At 47.9% G+C, this 25,055-nt stretch overlaps 1 protein-coding gene and 1 non-coding gene across 2 annotated transcripts in view; one reads left to right on the plus strand and one right to left on the minus strand.

Moving 5' to 3' along the window:
* The window catches only part of FBXO36 (F-box protein 36), an 86,524-nt gene extending 65,372 nt beyond the window's left edge, over window positions 1-21,152 (plus strand). The window contains exons 2-4 of the mRNA XM_004701821.2: window positions 7,025-7,133; window positions 11,763-11,935; window positions 20,617-21,152. Coding sequence (XP_004701878.1) covers window positions 7,025-7,133; window positions 11,763-11,935; window positions 20,617-20,808 — 474 coding nt within the window. The 3' untranslated portion in view covers window positions 20,809-21,152. The remainder of the gene's footprint in view (window positions 1-7,024; window positions 7,134-11,762; window positions 11,936-20,616) is intronic.
* On the minus strand, window positions 6,068-6,195 carry LOC115872082. The gene has a single exon (XR_004047638.1). It is a non-coding gene; the product is annotated as a small nucleolar RNA SNORA44 (small nucleolar RNA).
* Window positions 21,153-25,055: the final 3,903 nt, after the last annotated feature.

Genomic DNA, 25,055 nt, shown 5'->3' on the forward strand with positions numbered 1-25,055 from the left:
CTCTAAGACAGAATTGACTGAATTGGACTGGGTTTGGGTTTTGGTACCAAGACAGTCATGTATTGCTCACTGGCGGGATCAGTGAGACCTGGGCACATACAGTCACACTCCTGTTCGCTCCCAGCCCCAATACACCATCTCCCAAGCTTTTCTCCCAGGCATGGTCATTAACAAGGCGTTCACAATGGATGAGGACGAGGCGCTTGAAGACAGTATGTGTAGATCTTCAGGTTTTCAAAAAGACATAACGCAAATACATAATGCGTTATGTCTATGTGAATTGAAATGAGTCCCGGTGGTGTGGTGGGTTATGTGTGGGGCCACTAGCCACAAGGTCAGCAGTTCGAAACCATGAGCTGCTCCAAGGAAAAAAGATGGAGCTTTTTATTCTCAAAAAGAGTTCATCTCTGCCCTGTAGGGTCGCTGTGAGTCAGAATCAACTCAATGGCAATGGATTTGGAGTTTGGGGGGTATCCTGTCTGGTGCTGAGTTGCATAATGAAGGCTGTATATAAGGAAATCTTGTTGTTCGGTGTGAGCCAATTCTGACTCCTGGTCAACCTATGTGTAGATGGACTAGAACTCCCAATAGGGTTTTCCAGGCCATAATATTTTGCAGTGTAGATCAACCTCTGAGTGGGTTTGAAATGCCAACCTTTCTGTTAGTTTAACTGTTGTACCATCAGAGCTCTGAGGAAAGGCTCAGAAGACTGGCTGTGTTTATGATGTTTTCTGAGGCCCTTGTCACCTCCTCAGTAATTTCCTTTGCCTCTCTGAGGAGACGGACAGCAGGTTTCTCATCTCAGTAAGTTAGCTTCAGTCTGTGCCCTGGGGATCCTCCCTCCAGAGGCCTGATGACAAGCACTTCAAAGGCTGCCTTCTCAATCAGGGCCAGAGGGCTTACTCATTATCATAGCGAATGCCGGAAATCATTTTTTGCTGATGAGCTGAATGGGGTGTGAAATAGGAAGCTACCGGGATGAGTACGTTCAGAGACACAGCACTGGGGCCACACCTGGCCCAGAGCTCCAGTGGTTCCCAAGTCCCCCATGCAACCAAGGCCTTGGTGGTGTGGCCTGGCTAGAAGGGTGGCTTATTTTGTCATGATCTGGTAGGCACAGTTGCCACGGAGGGGAACTACCTGGCACATGTTCTTGTAGAGGGCCCACTGGGGCTCCACTGGCCCCAGGCCTGCGACTGGGGTCTCTCATCACTTGTCTGTTAACACCTGCTTTTCTGGTGACCAAATTCAATCTGATATTTGCTTTCACAGCAATATAGTACAAAGAAGAAGGGTCCCTAGAGGAGTTCTGGTGGGACAGCAGTTACACGTTGGGCTGCTAACTACAAGATTAGCAGTCTGAAGCTACCAGCCCCTCTGTGGGAGACAAGACGAGGCTTTCGACTCCTGTTAAGGGTTACTGTCTCATACCATCTCAGCAGCCCATTAGGGTAGCTCTGGCATTATGAGTGGGAATTGACTTGGTAGCAGTGAGTTTTTTCCTTCTTTTTTAGAAAGGTCCCTGGGTGGCACCAGTGGTTTGCATTTCAGTTACTAACCTGAAGGATGATAGTTCAGCTCCATCAGAAGGGAGCACCTCAGAAGAAAGGCCCTGGTGATCTGCTTCCCTAAAGATTGCACTTCTTGTTAGATGCTCAGGTCCGCTTCAATTCATAGTAACCCGATCGATGTGCAACAGAACGAAACATCGCCCGGCCCTGTGCCAGCCTCGCCATTGTGCTTGTGTTTGAGCCGTGGCTGCAGCCGCTGTCAGTCCATCTTGTTGGGGTCTGTGTTAGACAGGGTTCTCCAGAGAAACAAAACCAGAATGCTAATAATTTTATATAGATAGATCAATAACATAAGAAGTAAACACTTAATTAAATCATAAAGCAGTACAAATGGCTCAGTGCAACTCACTCCTGTGAGACAGTTGTGAGACAACCGGCAGTCCTTCAAGTCTTGAGGGCCACTGGGTAGTCCTCTGTAGAGCAATTCAAGCTATCTGGTCACAGCAAGACAGGTCACCAACAGCCAGCCAGACGACAGGGTCCGACAGTCCTCATCTCAAGAGATGTAAATTCCAATGGTGTGGCGAAGCAGGTCTTGAAGGAACCTCAAATTACAGCGACACAGTTAGGTGTCCCACAGGTAGTGTAACTTGCATATTGAGGCACAGAACAAGCAAGGCAGCCATGAGCAAAGAGCAAGAGACGAGAGGCAAGGCTCGCTGAGCCATTTATCTCTCTGCCCTGCAATTAATCCCACATATGTTCATTGTTGGCACAATAAATGTTAACTATCTCAGGGTCTTCCTCTTTTTGGCTGATCCTCTGCCTCCATCAATGCCACAGCCATAGAGGCCCTGTGTGGTGGTTTTTTTCTGTCCGACAGGGTCACTGAGTTGGGATGAACTAGATTTCAGTGGGTTTGTGAGGAATGCTAGTCGGCCCATAAGGTGACATAAGCAGTTTGCTTTCAGTTGCTTAACCCAAAGGTTGGTGGTTTGGATCTAACCAGTGGCCCATGGCAATCCACTTTTGTCAAGATTGTTGTTGGAATCTCTTCAAGGTGATAGAGAGGGGTCAAAGAAGAGACCCAAAGTCCATCTGGACATTCCCATGCAGAGGGCTGCACGGAAGAGAAAATACATCCAGGGGGCAGTTTAACATGGACGAAACACACAACACCCCTCTAGATCTTTAATCTTTCCTCCCCCACTATTAGGATCTCAGTCCTACCTTGGAAATCCTGCTAGACCGATGTACATACAGCAGAACTCAGGATAGACAAACCCCCTCAGAAACAGTAATGGGAGTAGTGATTCCAGAAGGATAGGGGGAGGGAAGGGGAAAGAAGTGGGGGAAGAAGGAATGGATAGGAATGACCGCAGAATAAGCCCCCTCGATAATAGGTGAAGGGATAGAATGGGTGGTATAAGATATGTATAAATAATAATAACAATACATAATATCTTAAGGGTGGGGGGGTGACCGGGTGGGCAAGGGAGGGGGGCAAAAGAGGAGCTGATATTAAAGGGCTCAAGAAGAAAGATAATGTTTAGAAATTGTTGATGCCAACAATTGCACATGTCTGCTTGATATAATGGCTGGCTGGATTGTTATAAGAGCCCCCAGTAAAATGATGTATTAAATTTTAAAAATTTACATTAAAAAAAGACTCTTGCTGGATGTTTTGACTTGTGGAGAGCCCATGTCACAGCAGAACTCCTGCATAGGGTTTTCTAGGGTGTCATCTTTAGGAGGAGCAGGTCTTTCTCTGGAAGAGACACAGGGTGGACTTGAATTGCCAACCTTTCAGTTAGCATCCACATGCTGCCAGGACTCCTTCTGTATTAGTCTGGGTACTTTGGAGAAACAAATCCACGGCGACTCACGTATAAGAGAGAGTTTTATGTAAAGAAAATGTGCATCACAAAAACATCCCAACCCAATGCTGCCCAAGCCCACAAGTCCAACATTAACCCATTAACCCAACACCAGTCCACAATGTCCTCCACCTCACAAAACAGAGGCAATGATGCCAACTGCAGGAGGAAAGCTGAGTCCGTGAACGTGCAAGCATCTCAGCACTGGCAAGGGTCTCCACACGGCTGCTCCAGCACCCAGGGCTGCATCGGGATAGATCCATGCGGCTTCTCCTTGGGGATGTCTTGTAGGAAGTTCATCTTGCAAGCTGAAGCAGGGAATTGCTAAAGCAGCTGCACCCGATGCAACCATCACAAAACAAGAGACCCGAGAACTAGAAAGGCGAGGCTTCACCACCCATTTATCCCTCCGCCTTTCAACCAGCACCACATGTGATTATCGGCCAGGCTGGCACAATTAACTAACTCACCTTCTGTAAAATGACAGCCAAGAAAACCCCATGGAGTGGTTGTACTCTGTCCATCACACCTGGAGCCACCACGCCCCAGGTTTGGCTGGAGGACAATGGGTGCAGGGCCTTTGGCTTGTTTTTTGTAGTAGTGCTAGAGAGGGGAGACTGGAAGCCCTCCACTTGCTCACTCGGCACTGTCTGACCCCTTACACACCTTTACCCATGTCCCTCACAGCATTTACCCATGTCCAGGGCAGGTTTTGTCTCCTCACACTGGTAGGTGTCCTGTCATCACAGCGAACTGCCCAGCCCCCAGGTGTAAAAAGAGGAGATATATTGGAGAAACCTTAAGGATGGTCTCCCCAGACCCACTAGTTGACAGGGCCATGAAGGCAGCAGAAATCGTAGGTCAGGTGGGCATCACCCTTGGCATTCCCACTGATGCCCAGGGTATTATTAGCAGGTTCAGCACTGAAAGTACTCTGCCCATTGACATTTTCAAACTTGACAATACCGCCCCCTGGAGGGAAATGCAGAGCCAGTGCAGGGCCAATGAGGGAGTCTGCAAAAGCAGATACCTATACTTTATCCTCGGTCATGGGCTAATGTACAAATGTTTTTAATTGCCAGGGGTACTGAAAAAAAAATTTTTTTTCCTGAAAAGGGGGCATTGAGAACCTAGGCATCAGAAGAAGAATGGCAGTGTTGGATTGCCAAACATGTAAGGTAGCATGGCTGAATTGTGCTTACTCACGATCCAGTGGTGAACACTGTTCCATGTTTTTCACCACATCAAAAGATGGTCTGCCTGGCATCTCCACCCACCGCCACCCCACTCCCAGCACGTCCCTACAGAATCAAGGCCTCTTTTCCAATTTACAGTCCGGGACAGGGCCATCATTAAGCATGGATGAGCGTGGGCTGACCTGGGCTTACTCATTCATCTGTGGTGAACAGTTTCACCCGGTTTCCACCACGTCTCTGATGTGGTGGAAAATCTACAGCATTGAAAGGAGCCGAATGGTTGAGTAAGGAAAGCGACCTTCTTCCAGAAGACGAAGACCCCAAGGGGAAGCCAGCCCAGAGACTGGGGTTGCTCTGCACGGGAAAGCCTCCATGGAGACTGCTCGGCCAGCAGCCCTTGTTTCCCAGTTGATGTGATGTACGTCGCTCAAGCTTCAGCTGGGCTTGATGTGGTGCAGTGATATTTCTTTCTTTTCCCCCCCAGGTTTAACATTTTTTATTTGCATATTTTAAAAATTGTGCATTCCAATAATGAAAATCATTGAAACAAAAACATGACACTCCGATTCAACTGCATTTTACGCCTGCAGGATGCCTTGGCCCAGCTTTGCTTTCTCTGTATGTGTGTTCCCTGTCCCCCCACCTGGCTGCTGCCTGCACCAACAGGCAAGTTCTTTCCCTTCCCTGCTGGCCAGACAGGCCGATGGGAGCGGCAGGCGCGCCGCCTTCGCTCTGGGCTGCACCTTCATCTCAATGAGATCCAACCCCTTCGCGGTACAAAGCTACCCAGCTAGAAGAGGGCAATCAGAAGGCAGTGCTCAGGGATGTACAGCGCGTTTTGGCGGCGCCGCCTCAGGACAACTCGCCTGCTTCTCTGGTTCGATCGTTTCTTTCGAAGGCAGTGGGTTTTTCTCTTGCGCTCTGTCTTATTCCATGTCGACTTCTCAGATCTCTCAATCTCAGCCTTACCGGGTCTGTCAGACACGGTTGCCGAGGGATCGAGAGAGCTGCCAGAGGAGTAGAATCTGTGTGCGCCGTGGCCACTGCTGAGTCCGAAATTTCTTTCTTTTTTTAAAGATCATTTTATTGGGACTCTTACAGCTCTTATAACAATCCAGTCATGAATTGTGTCAAGCACATTTGCACATACCTTGCCATCATCATTTTCAAAACATTTTCTTTCCACTTGAGCCCTTGGTATCAGCTCCTCATTTTTACCCTCCCACCCTCGTGACCCCTTGTTAAATTATAAATTATTATTATTTTCATATCTGACACCGTCTGTTGTCTCCTTTCACCACAGTTCTGTTGTTCATCCCCTTGTGGGTGGTGGTGGTGGTGGTGAAATTTCTTTCTTTTTTTTTTTTTTGTAAAGGGGAGGAAAATAGATAAAAAGTACAAAGCCAAAATCAACCCAGTACACCCATCTACATGGAAGCTGATGGAAAATTGGACGTAGGAAAATTGTCCAGGTCCTGGAGAATGTTATAGGAAAGGCAAGTGGCAGCTGCAGATCCTTTGCTGATCGGCGCTGTCAGTCTTTCCATGTTGCTCTTGCATGCAGTTTGAGATCAGATGGGCACACGAGCCTCACATCTTGGGAACATGCTCAAATTTCTTAATATGGTTCTTCTACCAAACCATTGGGTGGGACTCATCAAACAGGGCGTGTATAACACGAAGAGAGGGGATTGGTCGGTTTTGGTTACCACCCCCTGGCTATAAGGAAGAGTCATCTTTGAAGCAGAAGTAGAGAAATCCTGGGACTGTTTTTAGAAGAGCACATCCCTGCGGTGGCAGAGGCCACCAAGACCAGACGTATCGGGGATTGTGACACGGAGACTCAGAAGAGCAGGGCCAAGACTAGGGGTACCTTCTCCTCATCTTGGCCGGAGACTGGAACTGTGGGACAGAGGGACAGGTGGGCTGGCTTCCTGGCCCATGGAGGCAAAGGCCAAGGGACCACATAGCTGAGCGACTGAAGACCTGAGAGTTGCTACCATGTGGCTGGAGGCTAAGAACCGGAGAGAGAAAGAGACTTGGCTGCTGACTGAGGGGACCAATGACTGTATCCTGATGTTTGCAGATCCTGATCGATATTAACCTATGGACTTCCCCAACAAACCCCTTTAACCATGAGTGTGGTCTGTGAGTTCTGTGTGGTCTTTGCAGTGACTTCTCGAACCCAGTATAGATGCAGAGTGTCATTGGTGTCAGATTAAGGTAAAGAAGGATGGACGATGGAGGCGTGTTTGACCTCAGCCTCGTGGCACTTGGGAAGCCAGAGGAGGTCAGATACGGCCGCCTCCATGCCATTGGTTGCAGGTCAAGGCAGAGCCCCATTGTATGTTTTAGGCTGAGCCTTCAACACTGCAGACCTGGTGGTAGCTGTTGGCAGTGAAGCCAGTTTTACATTCCATCACTTTCTGTTCCATGACAGATCGTCTTCCGGTGGTGGAAGATCTCCCTGAGGAGTGAGTACCGAGCAGCTAAGCCCGGAGAAGTCAGAGAAACTCACGAGGACTTCCTGGAGAACTCCCATCTCCAAGGCAAGGACGGGACGTGTCCCGATGTCATGCTCACTGGTTCAGGCCTTTAATCAGTGAGGCCAGAGGAGTCCCAAACATGCCGTCTTGCCAAGCATTGATATGGAATCCTGTATTAGAAACAGTAGAACACTGCCTTCTTAGGAAAACAGAAACCATTAGCATGTCCTGAGATTTCCCTTTGGGAGGTATTTTGACGTGTTTAGGATTTCCAGTCAACATGTGTGTTGGAATTAAACCTATGAAGGTTAAATCTTGTAAATATAATTTCATTCAAAGGGGTCTCTTTTAGTCTAGAAACTAATGGGGAAAAAAAACATTTGAAAATATAGCCAAAGGAACAAACCTTTGAATTAATTTAAAAGGGACACCTCTCTATTTCTTTGAATATCAAGGCTTGCTTCAGAAGTAGTGTTAAATTACCTAGCATTTTGGTAGTATAGTGGTCACCTGCAAGGTCAGCAGTTCGAAACCAGCAGCAGCTCTGTGGGAAAAAGACAGGGCTTTCTTCTCATAGAGAGTTACAGTCTTGGAAATGGACAGAGACAGGTCTATTCTGTTTATAGGTAACCATGAAGTGGCATTGACTTGATTACAGTAGGAGTTTTTGCTTTTTGTTTGCGACTTAATAATAGAAATGTTCTTCTAATTTACCCCTTTGCTTCTTATCCCCTTCTTCATATGAAAACCCATACCAATATAAGGAAGCAGGGCGATTTAACAAGCTCCCATGTCCCATAACCCCGCTTGAGCATTCAGCAACCCCAGCTCCGAGTTGCCATGCGATTATTTTGAGACAAATCTGGATAATTCCCCCACTTTGTCTTCAATGACTTCAGAGGTGTCTTCTTTGAACATAATCACAGTTACTCCAGGAACCCTAAACTCTGCAGTAATAAAGCCTTCATGATAAGATTTTATAACCAGAAGTCACCTAGAGATTCTTATTTTATTAGCAGCAGTTAGTAGTTATTAATAATAGCAAGTGCTTTCACCCACATATTCTCCTTTGACTGTCACAGTAGCCTAGTGACGTCAATATCAGCATCTTGGCTTCCTGAGTAAAATTTGGAGAACTAACCATGGAAATCAAGTCTATTTCACATCACTTTAAAAAGAGGCAGACTCTGGGTGGGATCCTTGATAACCAGCATCCTTAGGAACACGTCTCTTATTTAACCTTACGACATGCAATAGCTGGGCTTCTCAGGGAAGAAGGCTTGGTTCTGTTGTGCTTTCCCTTAAATAGTTAACAGTCTGGATTGATTACAGTGGTGGAATAATCTGGAAAAGGTAGCGGACACCATGAAGAGCAAACACGCTGAAGTATCCCCGAGGAAATGGTTGGGATGGCGCAGGGTTGATTGCACGTATTTTCAACCCAGTGAAAAAAATTCAGGATTCCTGACAATGCCCACCTCATCTTTCTTTCCCTCCTTCACATTGTTGCTAGGGGCCGTCGGGTTGACTCTTAGGGACTCTCTGCACAACAGAGTGAAACACTTCCCAGTCCTGCACCAGCCTCCCAATTGCATCTATGAGTGAGCCCACTCCTGGATAACAAGTATTTCGTAAAGACTCATTCTTGGCCTTAAAAAGAACCATTCTGGGGAAAAGACTGTCTATTTTTAACTAAATAAAATGCACTCCAGGCAAGCCCTGTTCATTTAACCGTGGAAATGGGCCTATTTCCACACAGATCATCGTAGATAGCTATCTACAAAGCACATCCAATATTGGAGTTATGATCCATTTTCTTTTCTAATCATGGTTCTAACTGCCCCAGAAGCCTTAGTCTAGCAGGTGCTATTAACTGACAGACCGTGCGCTTTTCTGGCCAACTTCCACAGAAGCCTGAGGGAGAGGGGTGCTTGGGCCAGAGAGAATAGGAACTGAAGACCACTGATGGTCCTCCAGGGTGGGTCTTAAGAGACAACCTCCGAGGGCGCTCTAGATGCAGGAAGACCTTGGTGATATTGGGAGTTCAGTCCCAAACCACCGCAATATGCCTCTGTTGTTGTTAGGTGCAATCCAGTTGGTTCTGATTCATAGTGGCCCAATGTCCAACAGCCGAACTAAACCCCGCCGGTCCTGCCCCATCCTCACCCTTGCTCCTGGGCTTGAGCCCATTGTTGCAGCCATTGTGCCAATCCATCTTGTCCTGGGCCTTCCTCTCTATCCTTGACCCTACTCCAGAGACTGGCCTCTCCTGATAACATGTCCACAGTAACTGAGACCAGATCTTCCTATCCTCCCCCCTTTTAAAAAAAATCATTTTATTGGGGCTCATACAACTCTTATCACAATCCATACACACGTCATTTGTGTAAAGCACACTTGTACATTCGTCGCCCTCATCATTCTCAAAACATTTGCTTTCCGCTTGGGCTCTTGGAATCAGCTCATTTTTCTTTTTCTCCCCTCCCTCCCTGCTCCCCGCCCCCTCACGAACCCTTGATAATTTATAATGCTCCTTTTAAGGAGCATTCGGGCTGTGCGTTTTCCAGACAGATGTTCTCCTGGCAGTCCATGGTCCTTTCAGTGTTCTTTGCCAGCACCATCATTCAGTTGCCCCGGTTCTTCTTCGGCCCTCCCGATTCAATGGCCAACATGCACACGAGGTGACTGAAAACACGGTGTCTTGGGTCAGGACCACCTGAGCCCTCCAAGGGACTCCCTTGCTTTTCAACACTCTAGTATAGCAGTCAGGCGGTCCTGGGAATTATTTTGTTTTAGGCAGCAGCTGAGCGCTTAGCCGCTGAGTCACCGGGGCATCTCCATCGTTTGATACTTGGCTCCAAACACACAAATATGCAAGTTCTCCCATGTCTCAGTGTCCAGTCACCTCCACTGTGAGAATGCAAACATTAGCAGCATCTGCCTCCCAGGGCTCCCAGGCGGGAGGAACTGAACGAAGCACTTGGCACTGTGTGGGACACAAAAGAAGTACTACTCCCTGAATTCAAGCCATCCCAGCTTTTAAAACTTACAAAGTAGAGATCCCCTCCTTCGTTACTCCTGGCTTCCTTCCCAGAGACAACCTCCATAAGTAGTTCCAGTTGCATTTGAACTACTGGTTTTGTCTGGGTGCTGTTTGGTCTGTTGACAAACACAGCATCAGATGTCTCCTTTAGTCCTCTCACTTGGTTTCACACGTCATAGACTGTGCACTGGTTGTTGTGAGGACGCAGTGGAGCCCTGGTAGTGTGGTGGCTAAAGAGCTCATTTGCTCACCTAAGGTTGGCAGTTCAAACCCACCAGGTGCTCTGAGGACAAAAGGTTTGGTAGTCGGCTTTTATAAAACTGTACAGCCTTGGAAAGCTCACAACCCCGATCCACCTCAGCGCCATCCAGTCAATTCTGACTCCGAGTGACCCGCTGTCCTTGTGGGGTCCCAAGGCTGGAACTTGCCAGGATTTGAAAGCCTCATTTTCTCCTGAGTGCAGGCTGGTTTTGAACTGCTGACCTCGTTGTTAGCAGCGCAACAAGTAGCCACTTCCTTTGGAAGCCCCGTCAGGCAGGTCTCTTCTATCCCACAGGGCTGAGGAACCAGATTGGACTTGATGGCAATGGATTCTGTCTTAGGGGCTGAGGCTTGGGATATATGAAGAAGGACCCCCTTATTTTTAAAGAATATATGCGAATCCACCAGCCCCTTCATGGGAGAAAGACAAGGCTTTATAATCCTGTCAGCGGTTCCAGTCCCGGAAACTCACAGGGGCAGTCCGACCCTGTCCTAGGGGTGCTGTACATCAGCATGGACTCGATGGCAGTGAGTTTGGTTTGACTTTTTAACTGATGGGTAGTTGTTCTTTCTTTTTTCTTGTTTTGTTGTTGTTATTGTGAATTAGGTGAAGGTTTATAGAGCAGATCATCAGCTTTACCTCCAACAATTCATACCTATTTTGTCTAGACTCGTCCATTGCCATCTGTCAACGCCCTAGTGCTTCCCCCACTCCTTCCGCTGATTCCTGTTTCCACCCCCCTTCTCTCCTAACCCTCTGGACTTTGCCCTCGGGTCAGTCTGCCCTTTGGATCGGCTGGCTGGCTATTCTAACAAGGGGATGAGTTCAGTTCCAGGGCTGAAGGGTGGCTAAGAGTTTCCATGTATCTTTCCACTTTGAAACGACGGGTATTTTCACATCATTGCTTGCTGTTCTTACGAAACATTAGGTGTGTTCTGGGACGTACTTATCTTTGCTCCCTTTGTGAGAATGTCACTAGTTTAAATGTGGCAGTGCCAGGTATAAAGATAGGCGTGTCACATACACTGATAGCTGCTCTGAATTTTACTTGACAGGGGAATGCTTGCAAACCTTGTGCATTTGGGGGCAAATCTGAGAAAGGATGCCAAGTATTTCTGTTAACCACCTAGAGCCGCCTGGCCATGGCAGGCCGGGTGGATGCCGTTTATAACACATGTGACCTTTATGATTGTGCCATCATTGTAACTGGGCCATTGGTCACTGAGGCAACGTGGTGACAGCCGGGAAGGGTCAGCCAAATTGAGCATCACTCTTGAGGTGGGGGCTGGGGATGGAAGGAATGCCTTCCCAGTTTGTGCCCTAAAATTGCTATCGGAACTTCCAGGGGACTTCGCGTGATAACCTTGTTGGTTTCTTTGAATTGCAGTTCAAGTTGCCTTAGTTTTCGGGGAAAGAATAATAGAGTATGTCCTCAATTTGTGCCAAGGTAAAGTCGACTTCCTTGAGCGGCTCTCGGACAACTTGCTCCTGAGCATCATGTCCTACCTGGACCTCGAAGACATCTGCAGGCTGTCACAGACCTCTCGGAAATTCGCCAAGGTAACGGGCCCGACGCTTGCCCCTCGGAAGCATTTCCCATCAGCTTTTTCTTTTTCTTTTTTTCTTTTCTAAACATTTCTTTTCTGTTTGAACCCTTGGTCTCAGCTCCTCTTTTTTCCCTCCCTCCATCAGCTTTTTCAAAGTTGTTTTAGTGTTTGCGTTGGTTTCAGCAATCGTTTGGGCAGCCCTAGGCACCCGGCACCGCCAGGGTCAAGAAGCCCCAGAGAGGAAAGACATTATCCCTTCCCTCAAGGAGCTTACAGTGGGAAAAGAGACTCCAAGGTGAAATACAATTACATTCAAAAGAGACACACGCACAAGTTACATATACTTTCTCCCAAAACCAAACTCAAACACACTGCCATCAAGTCGATTTTGACTCTTAGCAACTCTACCCCAAGCTGTTTCATCCATGTCCCAGTCCCCTGTTTTGTTTCTTATTTAGAATTGAAATATATATATATATTATGAGATATATATATATATGAGATATATTATATAGATAGATAGATAGATAGATAGATAGATAGATAGATAGATCCCCGATTAATCCACCACTTAGCTGTCAGTTTGTCATACGGTGGTGGCTTGTGTGATACTATGATGCTTGAAGCGATGTCACTCGTATTTCAAATACCAGCAGGGTCACTCAAGGTCAACAGGCTTCAGTGGCACCCCTGCTAAGAATAGACTGCTCAGAAGGGCTAGACCGTTCACGTCTGAGGGAGTAGCCGCGGAAAACCTTCTGAGGAGCAGTGGAGCACTGTCAGAGACAGTGCCAGAAAATGGGTCTCTCAGGTGGGAAGACACTCACAATACGACAGGAAGAGCTGCCTTCTCAAAGTAGAGTTGATTTTAATGATGTGGAAGGAATAAAACGTTTGTGACCTGCGTTGGTGGTGGGGCATGACTCAAAATGAGAAGAAACAACCGCAGACATCTACTAATAATTGGAATATGTTTGAGAATGACGAGGGCAATGAATGTACAAATGTGCGTTATACAATTGATGTGTGTATGGCTCGTGATAAGAGTTGTATGAGCCCCCAATAAAATGATTTAAAAAAATAATAATTGGAATATGGACAGTACAAAGTGTGAATTAAGGAAAGTTGACAGTCCTCAGAACTGAAATGGACCTACGTCCTAAAGATGGATAACCCTAGGCCCTAGCAAGCTGAAATGGGCTGGATTTGGCTTTTTGAATCAGACAGTCATAGGACTTAGGAGGCTGGGAATGACAGAGACTAGAGGAATTCTTGATCAAAAAGGAAACTTCATGATTTATTGGAGTACAGTGCTCTCTGTGACAGGATAATATCTCCACACCTACAATAAAATTCAATTAATACAACTATTAAATTTACATACCAACCACTAAAACTAGTGATGAAGAAACTGAAGAATTCTACCAGTGCCTTCAGTCTGAAACTGATCAATGCACTAAGATGCATTGATAATTATTGGTGATTGGAATACAAAAGTTGGAAACAAAGAGGCTGGAACAGTAATTGGAAAATAGTCTGGTGATAGAAATGAAGTGGGAGGTCACATGATAGAATGACTTCTTCGTTGCAAATACCATTTTTTAGGAACACAAACGTCAACCATACATGTAGACTTTTCCAGATGGAACACACAGAAACAAAATTGCCTACATCTGTGGGAAGAGACAATGGAGAAGCTTAATATCAGCAGCTCAAACTAGGCGAGGGGCTGACTGTTGAACCGCCCATCAATTGCGCATATGTAAATTCAGGCTGAAGTTGAAGAAAATTAAAACAAGTCCACAAGAGCCAAAATATGACTTTGAGTGTCTATTCCACCTGAACTTTGAGAACATTTCAAGAACATATTTGATGTGTTGAACATTAATGACAGAAGACCTGATGAGCAAGGACACCATACGTGAAGAAAGCAAAAGGTTATTAAAAAGCCCATAAAGAAAGAAGAGATCCTGCATGTCTATCTAGATAAGATAGACAGGATAAACAATCTAGAGGAGAAAACAACGGGACCGAGGATTCCGGGGGGTGGGAAATAGGAGACGGGGAGGCGGGGGAAAGGAAGTGGGTATTAACAAACCCAGGGACAAGGGGACAACAAGTGACCGAAAATTGATGGCAGGAGGGTGTAGGAGGCCTGGTAGGGCTTGATCAAGGGCAGTGTAACCGAGAGGAATTACTGAAACCCAAATGAAAGCTGAATGATAGTGGGACAAGAGGAAAGTACAAGGAAATAGAGGAAAGAACTAGGAGGCAAAGAGCTTTTATAGAGGTCTAAATACAGGCATGTACATGTGTAAATATATTTATACATAAAGATGGGAAATACATCTATGTGCATATATTTATAGGTTTATTATTAAGGAAGCAGATGTACATTGGGCCTCTACTCAAGTACTCCCTCAACACAAGAACACTTTGTTCTAATAATCTGGCATTCTGAGATGCTCACCTTCCCAACACAATCGCTGAAGACAAATGGGTGCATAAGCAAATGTGAAGAAAGATGATGGTGCCTGACTATCAAAAGATATAGCATCTTAAAGGCTTGAAGATAAACAAGTGAACACATGAAAGAAGCACACCAGCCTGTGTGATCATGAGGTGTCGATCGGATCAGGTATCAGGCATCAAACACCCAGAACAAAAAAATCATGTCAATGTGAATGGGGGTGGCGGAAGGAATGCGGAGTGGAGGCCCAAAGCCAGTCTGTAGGCAATTGGACATCCCCTTACAGAAGGGTTGCGGAGAGAAGACAGGCCAGTCGGTGTAGTATAGCACTGATGAAACATACAGCTTTCCTCTAGTTCTTTAATGGTTCTTCACCACCACTATCATAACCCTAATTCTACCTTACAAATCTGGCTAGACCAGAGCATGTACATGCGTACAGATAAGAGCTGGAAACACAGGGAATATAGGAAAGATAAACTCGGCAGGACCAATATTGAGAGTAGCCATACCAAGAGGGGAAGCGGAAGGTGGTAGGGAGAAAGGGGTCACTGATCACAAGGACCTACCTATAACCCGCTTCCAGGGTGATGGACAGCAGATAAAGGGGTAAAGGGAGACATCGGACAGTGCAAGACATAGAAAAATAATAATAATTTATAAATTATCAAGGGTTCATGAGGGAGGGAGGAGGAGAGGGGGTGGAATGAGGAACTGATACCAAGGGCTCAAGTAGAGGGAAAATGTTTTGAGAATGATGATGGCAACAAAGGTATAAATGTGCTTGACACAATGGATGGGTGTATGGATTGTGATTACTTGTACAAGCCCCCAATAAAATGATTTTTTTTAAAAAGGAGATCAAAACGGATGTGAAGCAGAGACTCTCAAACTTGCTCTTCATTATGGAGAAGCTGAAACAGATGAAAGAAACGGTGAATGAAAGAGCGGAACAGGCCATTTCAAAGGGTCACCTTGAGAAGACAAAGGAAGGTATTGAAATGAGATATACGAAGACCTGGAGTTAGAAAACCAAAAAGGAAGCTCACCTCGGCATAGCGTAAGCTGAAAGAACCGAAGAAAGGGTTCCAGACTCGAGTTGTAATATGGAAAGATTCTGTGGGCAAAATATTGACTGATGCAGAAAACATCAAAAGAACATGGAAAGAAAATACAGTCGCTGTACCAAATTAACTAGTTGGCATCCCACCATTTCAAGAGGTAGCCTATGAACAAGAGCCAGTGGTACTGAAGGAAGAAGTCCAAGCTGCACTGAAAGCATTAGTCCACAACAAGGCTTCAGGCATTGAGAGGCTATGCATTAAAATGTTTCAACAAGCTGATGAAGAATTAGAAGCACTCTCTTGTCTATGCCAGAAACTTGGAAGATAGCTACCTGGTCAACTGATTGGAAGAGACCCACATCTGGACCCATTCCAAAGAAAATTGACACAAGATAATGAATGCTCAAATTATAGAACAATATCATTGATAGCACATGCAAGTACAATTTTGCTAAAGATAATTCAACAACAGTGGTAGGACATGGAACAAGGGATATCATTGCTGAAATCAGAGCAACAACATCAGGAAAATGTTGACTTGTGTTTTATTGACTATGCAAGGCCATTCGACTGTGTGGCTTGTAAGGAATCCTGAATAGCTTTGAGGAGACTGGGAATTTCAGAGCACTTCGCTGTGCTCATGCAGAGCCTGGGCCTGGATCAAAAGGAGTGTGTGAACACAACAAGGAAATACTACATGGGTTAAAATCAGGAACTGCGTGCATCCGGGTTGTGTCCTCTCATCATAATTATTCAACCAGTGGGCTGGGCAAATCATCAGAGAAGCTGGATTCGATGAAGAATGCGGCATCAGGATTGGAGGCCAGCTTATCCACCACCTGCGATATGTAGGTGAACACAACCTTGCTTGCTGAAAGCAAGGAGGACTGAAACACTCGCTTGATGAAGACCAGGGATTGCAGCCTTCAGTGTGGATGACAGCTTCATGTAAAGAAGACCACAGTCCTCACAGCTGGATCAATAAATAACATCATGAGAAATGGAGGGGGAAAAGAGCGAAGTTGCCAAAGATTTCGTTTTAATTGGATCGATGGGTCCAATAGGTCCATGATGCTCATGGAGGCAGCATCAAGACCCAAAGGTCTCATCCCATTGGGTGAACATGCTGCACAAGACTTGTTTAAAGACCCGGCGAGCAAGGACGTCCCTGTGAGCACGAAGGCAAGCCTGGCCTACGCCATGGTATTTTAAACCGCCTTGCATGCACTTGAAAGTTGGACACAGAATACGGAAGACACAAGAACGGATGCATTTGCATGGCGGTGCCGGGGAAGAAGGCTGAAAGTACCACAGACCGCCAAAAGAACACACAGGTCTGTCTGGGAAGAAGTACAGCCAGAACGTTCCTTAGAAGTAACGAGAGCAGGATGTCACCTCTCATCCTTTGGACATGTGATCAGGAAAGACCAGTCCCTGGGAAAGGACATCACGTTGGTAAAGTCAAGGGCCAGAGAAAAGAGGTAGACCAGCAGTTCTCAACCTGTGGGTTGTGACCCCTTTGGGGGTCAAACAACCCTTTCCCGGGGGTGGCCCGATTCATAACAGTAGCAAAATGACAGTGATGAAGTAGCAGTGAAAATAATTTTATGGTTGGGGGTCACCGTAACATGAAGAACTGTATGAAAGGGTCATGACATTAGGAAGGTGGAGCACCACGGAGGCAGACCCTCTCGGAAATGGATGGCACAGTGGTTTCCACAGTGCGCTCAACAACCACTCTGCAGGCCTGAGCAGTGTTTGGCTACGTTGTACATGGGGTGACTTCAGAACCTACATGACGGCACCCAACCACAGCGCCCCTTTATGAATGACAAAAAGCTTCCATCAAACTCCTTGGGAGACATTTATGATGACTACATCTGTGTCCAAGTCCATGTGATCTTAAGGATGGAGGTGTTCCTCCCCTGTCCAAGGCCAGGGCCACCTGGCTCCCGGACCTCCTCCTGGTGACGCCAGGCTATCAGCCATCTCCTTTTCCGCCTGTTGTTGTTTTAAAATAATTTTACATTACAGAGGACTTGCAGAGATAGTATCAAGAGTTTACAAAACCCCTTGACCCAAATTCCCCTAATACTTATGTAACCAGGACACCTTGACTAGAACCAAGCACCAATGTTGACACAATCCTGTGCACGGTTCACCAGCTTTTTCTAATGTCCTTTTGCTGGTGCAGGACCCAATCAAGGATCTTGGTGTGGTGGTGGGTGTTGAGCTGACCCAGGTGACAGAGAGCTGCCCCACAAACTGCTAGGCTGGCAGGTGCATGAAAGCAGATATGCTGCTGTCTCTTCTCTTGTATCTGGTGACTTTGAACCATCAACGTTTCAGTCAGCAGCTGAGAGCCCCACCAACGCTCCATCAATCCAGTTCAACAGGACATAGTTAGTTCTGATTTCCAGTCTCTCTATTGGTTCATTCTTCCAAGTAAACCCCCTTGCCCCCAATCACTTTTATACTTCAAATAAAAACCCTTGACTCTGCTTTTATCCAACTTCTCTCCTCCTTTTGGGGGGAGAAGAAAGACCATTATTTATACCTGCAAACTCAATGCAATCCAGTCCATAATACCTATAGAGCAGAGTAGAACGGCCTGTGTGGGCTTCCAAGATTGTAACTTTTGACTGGAGTAGGAAGCCAGGTCTCTCCTATGAGGTGGCTGGTGGTTTTGAACCGCCAACCCTGTGGTTTGCAGCTCAGCCCATAATCACCAGGCCACCAGGGCTCGTTTTATCCCAGTAGTTTAGTCAAACTCCTCACCAGTCAGGGCCGCGGGGAAGGGAAGGAAGGTGTGCAGTTTTTCAGAGTGCAGTGGGTTTTGCTTAGGTGACCGGTGTCCTTGGAGGTCCCCAGACACTCCCCCAGAGGTGATCCCTGGTCCCGACGCCGCAGGCAGGGCCTCCGAGACGGGACAGCTTGACAAGAGCAACCTGCCACTTGTTTTCTCAGAGTGGCCTGCAGTGAGCAGCCTAGCATGTAATTCACAGCGCTACCAGGGCGCCTGTGTTGAAAGTCAGGTCTTTCCAATCTGGGGCAAGCGAAGAAAGCTGCCTCCTCTTCCCTATGGGCACTTGATGTGGTGTATTTAAAGCAGCACGAGGCAGGAACACTGGGTTCTAGTCCTGGCTCAGCCTTGGGCAGCACCTCCTCCCTCCTTGAATCTTAGCCCCTTCTTTTGTGAAAAGACAGGTTTTAACTAGACAAACCAACCCAAACTCACATGCCGACTCATGGCGATCCTGTAGGACAGGGTAGGACTGCTCCTGTGGGTTTTAAGATGAGACTGTAACTCTTTCCCAGAGTAGTTTAGAACTGCAGACGTCACTAGTTAGCAGCCCTTGGGTTACATAAACACTGAAATCCTCTCAACTTTTCATGAGCCCTTAGGGATGTTACATGCGCGTGCCACCACCAGAGGGCGCCAAATGCACGCTTAAAAGGGCTTTGGTCCAAGGCACTGGTACCTTAATTTAATGAGTACTACCCAGAGAGTCCTTTGGTGGTCTCAGGTGGATAGTATTTTGCACATCAACTGAAGAGTACTTTTCTGTAAATACTTTCAGTGTAAAATGTTTATATTGCAGAAATGCAGTTACTAAGAAACAGGCTCCCTGCTGTTGAATTGATCCTCATTCTAGTTCTCCACGGTCACATGGCCTGTCAAAGTAAAGCACGCAGGCTGCTTTGTGTTCCGCAGTGGGCCTGAAGGGATAGCGAGAAGGCTCGCGTGTTTGTTTGTGTCTCTCCCTGTCCAGGAAGAAGTTAAGATACACAGCAGCAGAGCAGGGCAGCGCCAAGGGTGGACCAGGAGTGGTATGAGTAGGGATGCTAGAAAAGAGTTAAAAAAAAAAACAACCAACCCAAACATTCCATAAAATTGATGTTGTGATAGACTAGGTTCGAAGCTGTGTCTTGGGATCGAACCCCTCCACCCCCACTCCAAACTCCCTCGCTGTGATGCAGTAACACATGCCTTCTCACCGATAGTTCCTATTCCATGTAGGCCAATGGGAGGCTCGTTTCTGCCATATTGGAGCTGCCCTACTCGACCCACAGGGCCACCATAGCACCGTGGCAGGGACAAGAGCCCGGCCATACTAGCTAGCCTTTATGTTACTTCTACTCCCACCAGGGCTCCTCCCCTGACTCCTAGGAACAAGGAATTGTGGGAGAATAAGGTGGCACGTTAGCCAGACACCGCACGGTTTCTGTCACAGACTAGGCAGTGCTTGTCTCTGACTTCCCAGATCTGAAGGTGGCCCGCAGTAATAGATTCTGCCGGCTCACACCCAGCAGCCTGCTCCCATTACAGTTCCACTTCGAAGATGGGCCTTTCGTTCCTTCACAGCTACTCCTTCCCACATTTCCAGAGCCCCCATGTTTGGAACATGTACCTGACATGATAAACAAAACAAACGACCCTTAGAACGGAAGGCAGTGTTTTATAAGTCTAAAAATATATTACGTTTTTCAAGTCCCCCCTGCCCCCTCCCTTCCACAAGGGGCTGTTTTCTTAACCTATATTTGCTTTTCTAGAGTCTCCTTTCTTGTTTAAAATGGTCTACTGTCCATTCACCTACTGCCACCGAGGCCTTGCTCATTCACAGCGACTCTCTGTCAGAGTAGAAAGCCCAGTCTCCCTCCTACAGGGCTGCTGGTGGTTTTGAACTGCCCACCATGCAGATAACAGCCCAACTTGTCCCCATGACACCACCAGGGCTCTATTGCGAAATGGGCTTGCACACAATGAACAAGCTTCCAGCGTTGGAAGTCTGAGTCCACCAGTAGGTGGCAGTCGACTTCCAAAAATTTAGGCATTGAAAATCCCACGGAGGACCTTCCTGCTCTCATTCCCAGGGGAGCGCCTTCAGTCAGAATCCACCCCATACAATGATTTGTCCCCGCCCCCTCCCCTTTTCCAAAAGTCTCTGGCTCCCCTCCTCTTTTCTCAATGGTGCTATGGCTTCTTATTGGCCTCAGAGTTAGAAGCAGTCCTGAAAAAAGTTGTCCCCCCACGGGTCCTATCAAGACCCTGCCTTCCCCTCCCAGTTGCTCAAAGTCTGTGTGTTTTAAGGGAGCGGCTTTCGCTCACTCCGCCCCTCCATCAGCCGTGTAACCCATCCCCACTCTCTCCACCCACAGCTGTGTGTGTGTGACCAACTGTGGGAGCAGATTGTCCAGTCTGCGTGTGACACCATCACCCCCGACATGCGGGCCCTGGCTGAGGACATTGGCTGGAAGCAGATGTTCTTCACCAACAAGCTGCAGCTCCAGCGTCAACTCCGCAAGAGGAAGCAGAAGTCCGAGAGCCATAAGCCAGCCGGCCTGCCATAGAGGCCGCGCCTGACCAGCGGGGAGTGGAGGCCCGGCGGCTTCTCCTCAGTGCCCACCTCTCTGCTGCTCCCTTTATCACAGACCCAGGAGCCTTGGCTGATCCGAGGAGTCACTCACAGCACTGGCTGTTCGAACACAACGGCAGCAAACCTCATCACCCCGTGCCTTGCTGGTGCCACCCTCCCTGCCATCAGTGAGGGTCACATCATGGTCCCTGAGCCCAAGGGCTGCAGTCCTGGGGAACCTCCAGGTCACGACTTGTCACCTCCCTCCTGAGACACCTGTAGGAAAAGAGCCTTCTGCTGGATAGGGACAATAAATGCTTGTTAGCATGTTGAACGATAGTTGTGTTTGGGTCTGGTCCTTGGGCTGGTGAGGGATGCCATCCCTAACCCCTCATGGAGGGGTCTCTTGAGTGTCCCTATGGGGGACTGGGAGGGACAGGACCCTCAGCCTGAGTGCGGTGGCCTTCCCAGCTTTGTCCTGCTACGTCTGCGGTCATGGCCCCCTCCACGGGGATTTGGGGTCCTTGGCTGCAGGCTCTCTCACACTGTGTGGACAGCCTCTGAGCTGGCCCAGGGTCACAGCTGGAGGGGAAGCCCAGGACCTCCCTGCAGATCTGGCCCAACGGAAAAACCCCAGATGAGAACTAGCTCGGTCACCCTTTTTCCACGGGCCGTGGCTTTCTAGGGCACCGACGACACTTTATCACGTGGGTTTGTAAGAGACGAGGGGGGCTTCCGGGGACTAGATGGTCTAAATTCCCAGATGGTCTTGGCAGGGAAATCAAGCCAGTCCAAACGGCAGGAGGCCATTGTACCCCACTGAGAAGGGCTACTTCCTTTGAATTTGTTCCCTCTTTGCCTGCTCTGTGAGGCTGAAGTCCTTCTGAGTCTGCCAACGAGATGCTTGCTGTCCAGGTGGCCGAGCCCCGGCTTTCTGCCACATAATCTTTGTCGCCAGATTGTTTTCCTCCCGCTTCCCTCACAAGGAAAAAATCCTTTACCCGCTACGGGAAAGCACTTCCGAGTGGGGCCCAGTGGTGGTCTCAGGATGGCCTTCTCATCTAAGCCCCCTGGGAGGGCTCCGAAGCCAGAGATCACGGACTAACACCCACCCTGGCCCCCCAAACCTGGGATGACAACCCGTCAGAATTCCGCCCCATCCACACACCCTTAAAACGTGGTCAGACCTTGCTAGGGGCATCTGACAGCAGAAGCATCTTCTTCCCACAAGAGGGGGTGCCAGTCACAGTCCTGTCAGGATGTAGTCCAAGCGCCTGGCAAAGACTAGGGGCTGGTGAGCCGCCCACTGCACTCCTGCTCAGACGGGGTCTCACAGGGCAGGCTTCGCCCCCAGACTCCCAGCGGCCGTTTCTAACTTCCTTCCAAGCTCGGTGTTGAGGGCCAGAGCATGGGTTAACACCACAAGAATTTGGTGGGGGGGGGACAGAAAGGGGTGAATATCTCCTTCTAACTCTTCTGCGACATCTCTGCAATGGGTCAACTGTTTTAAACTCTCCCTGGTTGTGTTATATCAACTACCTGAGGCTCTGACCCCTGAGAACACTCAGAATAATCTAGACGCACAATCTGACCAGAGACGTGCAGATAGGCCTACAGACATGTATGTTGCAAGTATTGGCGATGGAGGGTTGACCTCTGTGACCTCCTCTGGCTTCTGTAGTGCCGAGAGGCAGGGATCCCACAAGCCTTCAGGGTCCAGCCTCCTTACCATCCTGTCACCAACCGTTCCTCCCACAACACTCTTCAGCTGTGCCGTGTTCAATTATTTGTTGCAATGACTACACAGAACTCACACGCAATACTCAATTAAGGGGGCTAATTAGGGACGTTAATAAGTTACCACAAGTCCGGATCAGCAAACAGCCAGGTCACAGTCATTGGTCTTCTCAGCCAGCAGCCACGTCTCCGCTTCTCAGCCTCTCAGCCACGTGGTCCCTTGGCCTTTGCCTCCGTGGGCCAGGAAGCCAGCCCGCCTGTCCTTGGCCCCGTAGTTCCATGGGTCAGGAGAAGGTGCCCCACCCTCCGAGTGTCCGCCACAGCCGTGATCCATCTAGCCTCAGCGGCTGCCGCCATTGCAGACAGAGACCTGGAACGTGCTCTTCCCAGGCCCTCCGGTTTCTCTCTGCTGCTTCAAAGGGGGCTCATCTTGACAGCCGGGGGCGGGGGGCGGAGGGGGGGTGGTTGTCACAAAAGATGACCAATCCCCTCGTGGCTTACACACGCCCTAGGTGCATGATCCCACTCGGTCATTTGGGGGAGCTACTGAGACTAGGGTAAAAGAGCCATATTAAGGCTCACGGCACCACATATGTCTATACATGTGCCTTGATCACTCACTGACTGACTTGGGGTCACTGCTAAATCATAGTGAGCCCCTGGGGGTTTTCAACAGGGTTTGTAACTGTAGAGAGTAGGAAGCCCCGTCTTTGTCCCGCAGAGCTGCTGGTGGTTTTGAACTGCTGAACAAGCACATGGCAGCCCAACGCATAACCACACCACCAGTGCTCCAGATGTATCTATATAGCGATATATATTCATCTAGGAGAGCATGCACGTGCATATAATATATACATTGTATTGTAAAGCAGACCTGGTGTTAAATAATACATGAATTATTCATATAGTGACTATTGTTAAGTAACTATAGGTTGATGTACTGTAAACCCTTGTCCTAAATAACTTGAATGCCTTATTACTTGATCACTCTTTTTGCCAAAACAGAAGACAAATCAGTGACCTTTGAACCTTCTGTGGCCCCAGCATCCTTAGCGGTGGAGCATTTTTCGGGAAGCACTTCAGTGTTTGATCCTATGTGGTGATCCCTCTAAGGCTCACTGGATGCTCAAGCGCAGCGGGGACTCACCCCGCACTCCCTCTCTATTTGTAGCCTTCATGGGGGCGGATCCATCTGCTTTTGAGCATGACGTAGCATTTCAGAGTCAAATGCCTTTCTCTCTGAGTTTTCAACCGAAGTTGCTTCTACTGTGTTCTCACTCTCGGTGGCCACTGTCCAAGTGAATAGTGGCATTTTCAGGAAGAATCCCCAGGGCATGGTGTTTACACATCGGGCTGCTAACCTGAAGGTCAGCAGTTTGATACCCCCAGCTGCTCCGTGGGAGAAAGACGAAGCTTTCTACTCTTGTAAACAAGTGTTGCAGTCCCAGAAACCCCCTGGGGTCGTTGTACCCTGACCCACGGTGGCCTCACTGTGTCAGAAGCTACGCCATGGCAGTGAGGTGGTTTGACTACAAGAAAACCCAAATGTTTCAACTTTGAATCGTTGACCTGACCTTGAAGTGGATGTTTTGGTTAGATGTCAAAAACATCCTGTGAACCGCTGCCGCCACACTTAAAAAGCAAACCACACCCCTGCATCCAAAAAAGGTAACACAGAGGGCCAGGTCACATTGCAAAGCTCACATCATACTGTGTGTCTGAGACTAACTCCTGATGGGAGCCGAAAGCCTGGTCTTTTCTCTTCCTTACTCCTTACAGTCCTGTGGAATGGCACCCACCCTCTGGGACAGCATTGGTTGGCCCCACCCCACCCCACCCAGACTCACACCATAGAGCAACTCCCTCTCATCAGCTACCGCTTTTCATGAAAACAAACAATTCCTCACTCAGAAGAGCGATGTCTCATCGGGAAATTTGTTCTGTCCAATCAGAGGTCTTAGACTCATACATAGATCTATGGTCAGCACCTGTCCACACATTGCCAACAGCCTTCTAAATGATCATGATGAAAGTTTCCATTTCTCGCCTGCTAGCCCAAACCAAATGCACTGCCATCAGGTTCGCTCTGATAGAGCCACCCAGTAGGCGGAGTGGCACTGTGCCCACAAGGTTTCAAAGGAAGCAGATTGCCACATCTGTCGCTCACAGAGAGGCTAGTGCCAAGAAATACACAGGCAGCACCCGGTTTAATTCTTACAGTGACTCTTGAAGGTTGTTGTTGAATCACTTCCGACCCGTAGTGCCCACCTCCCCCTTGGAGGGCTGTATTGCCCACTTTGGGAAACATTGAAAAATCCAGACACAGAAAAAGTTGGAAGTGACACATTAGTTCTCCAGTTCATGGAAGAAAAATAAATCTACTAAAAATCAAAACAAAACGCTAAGTAGGAACCAAGATTATGGAACAATGGTGTCTTTTCCTAGGTCTTATCAATGTTAATAAGTTATCGTTTTAGTGGCTCTTAAGTTATGGCATCCTTTGGA

Source organism: Echinops telfairi, unplaced genomic scaffold (genome assembly GCF_000313985.2).
Source record: "Echinops telfairi isolate 266 unplaced genomic scaffold, ASM31398v2 ScPeMD7_3;HRSCAF=10, whole genome shotgun sequence".
Classification (NCBI taxonomy): Eukaryota; Metazoa; Chordata; class Mammalia; order Afrosoricida; family Tenrecidae; genus Echinops; species Echinops telfairi.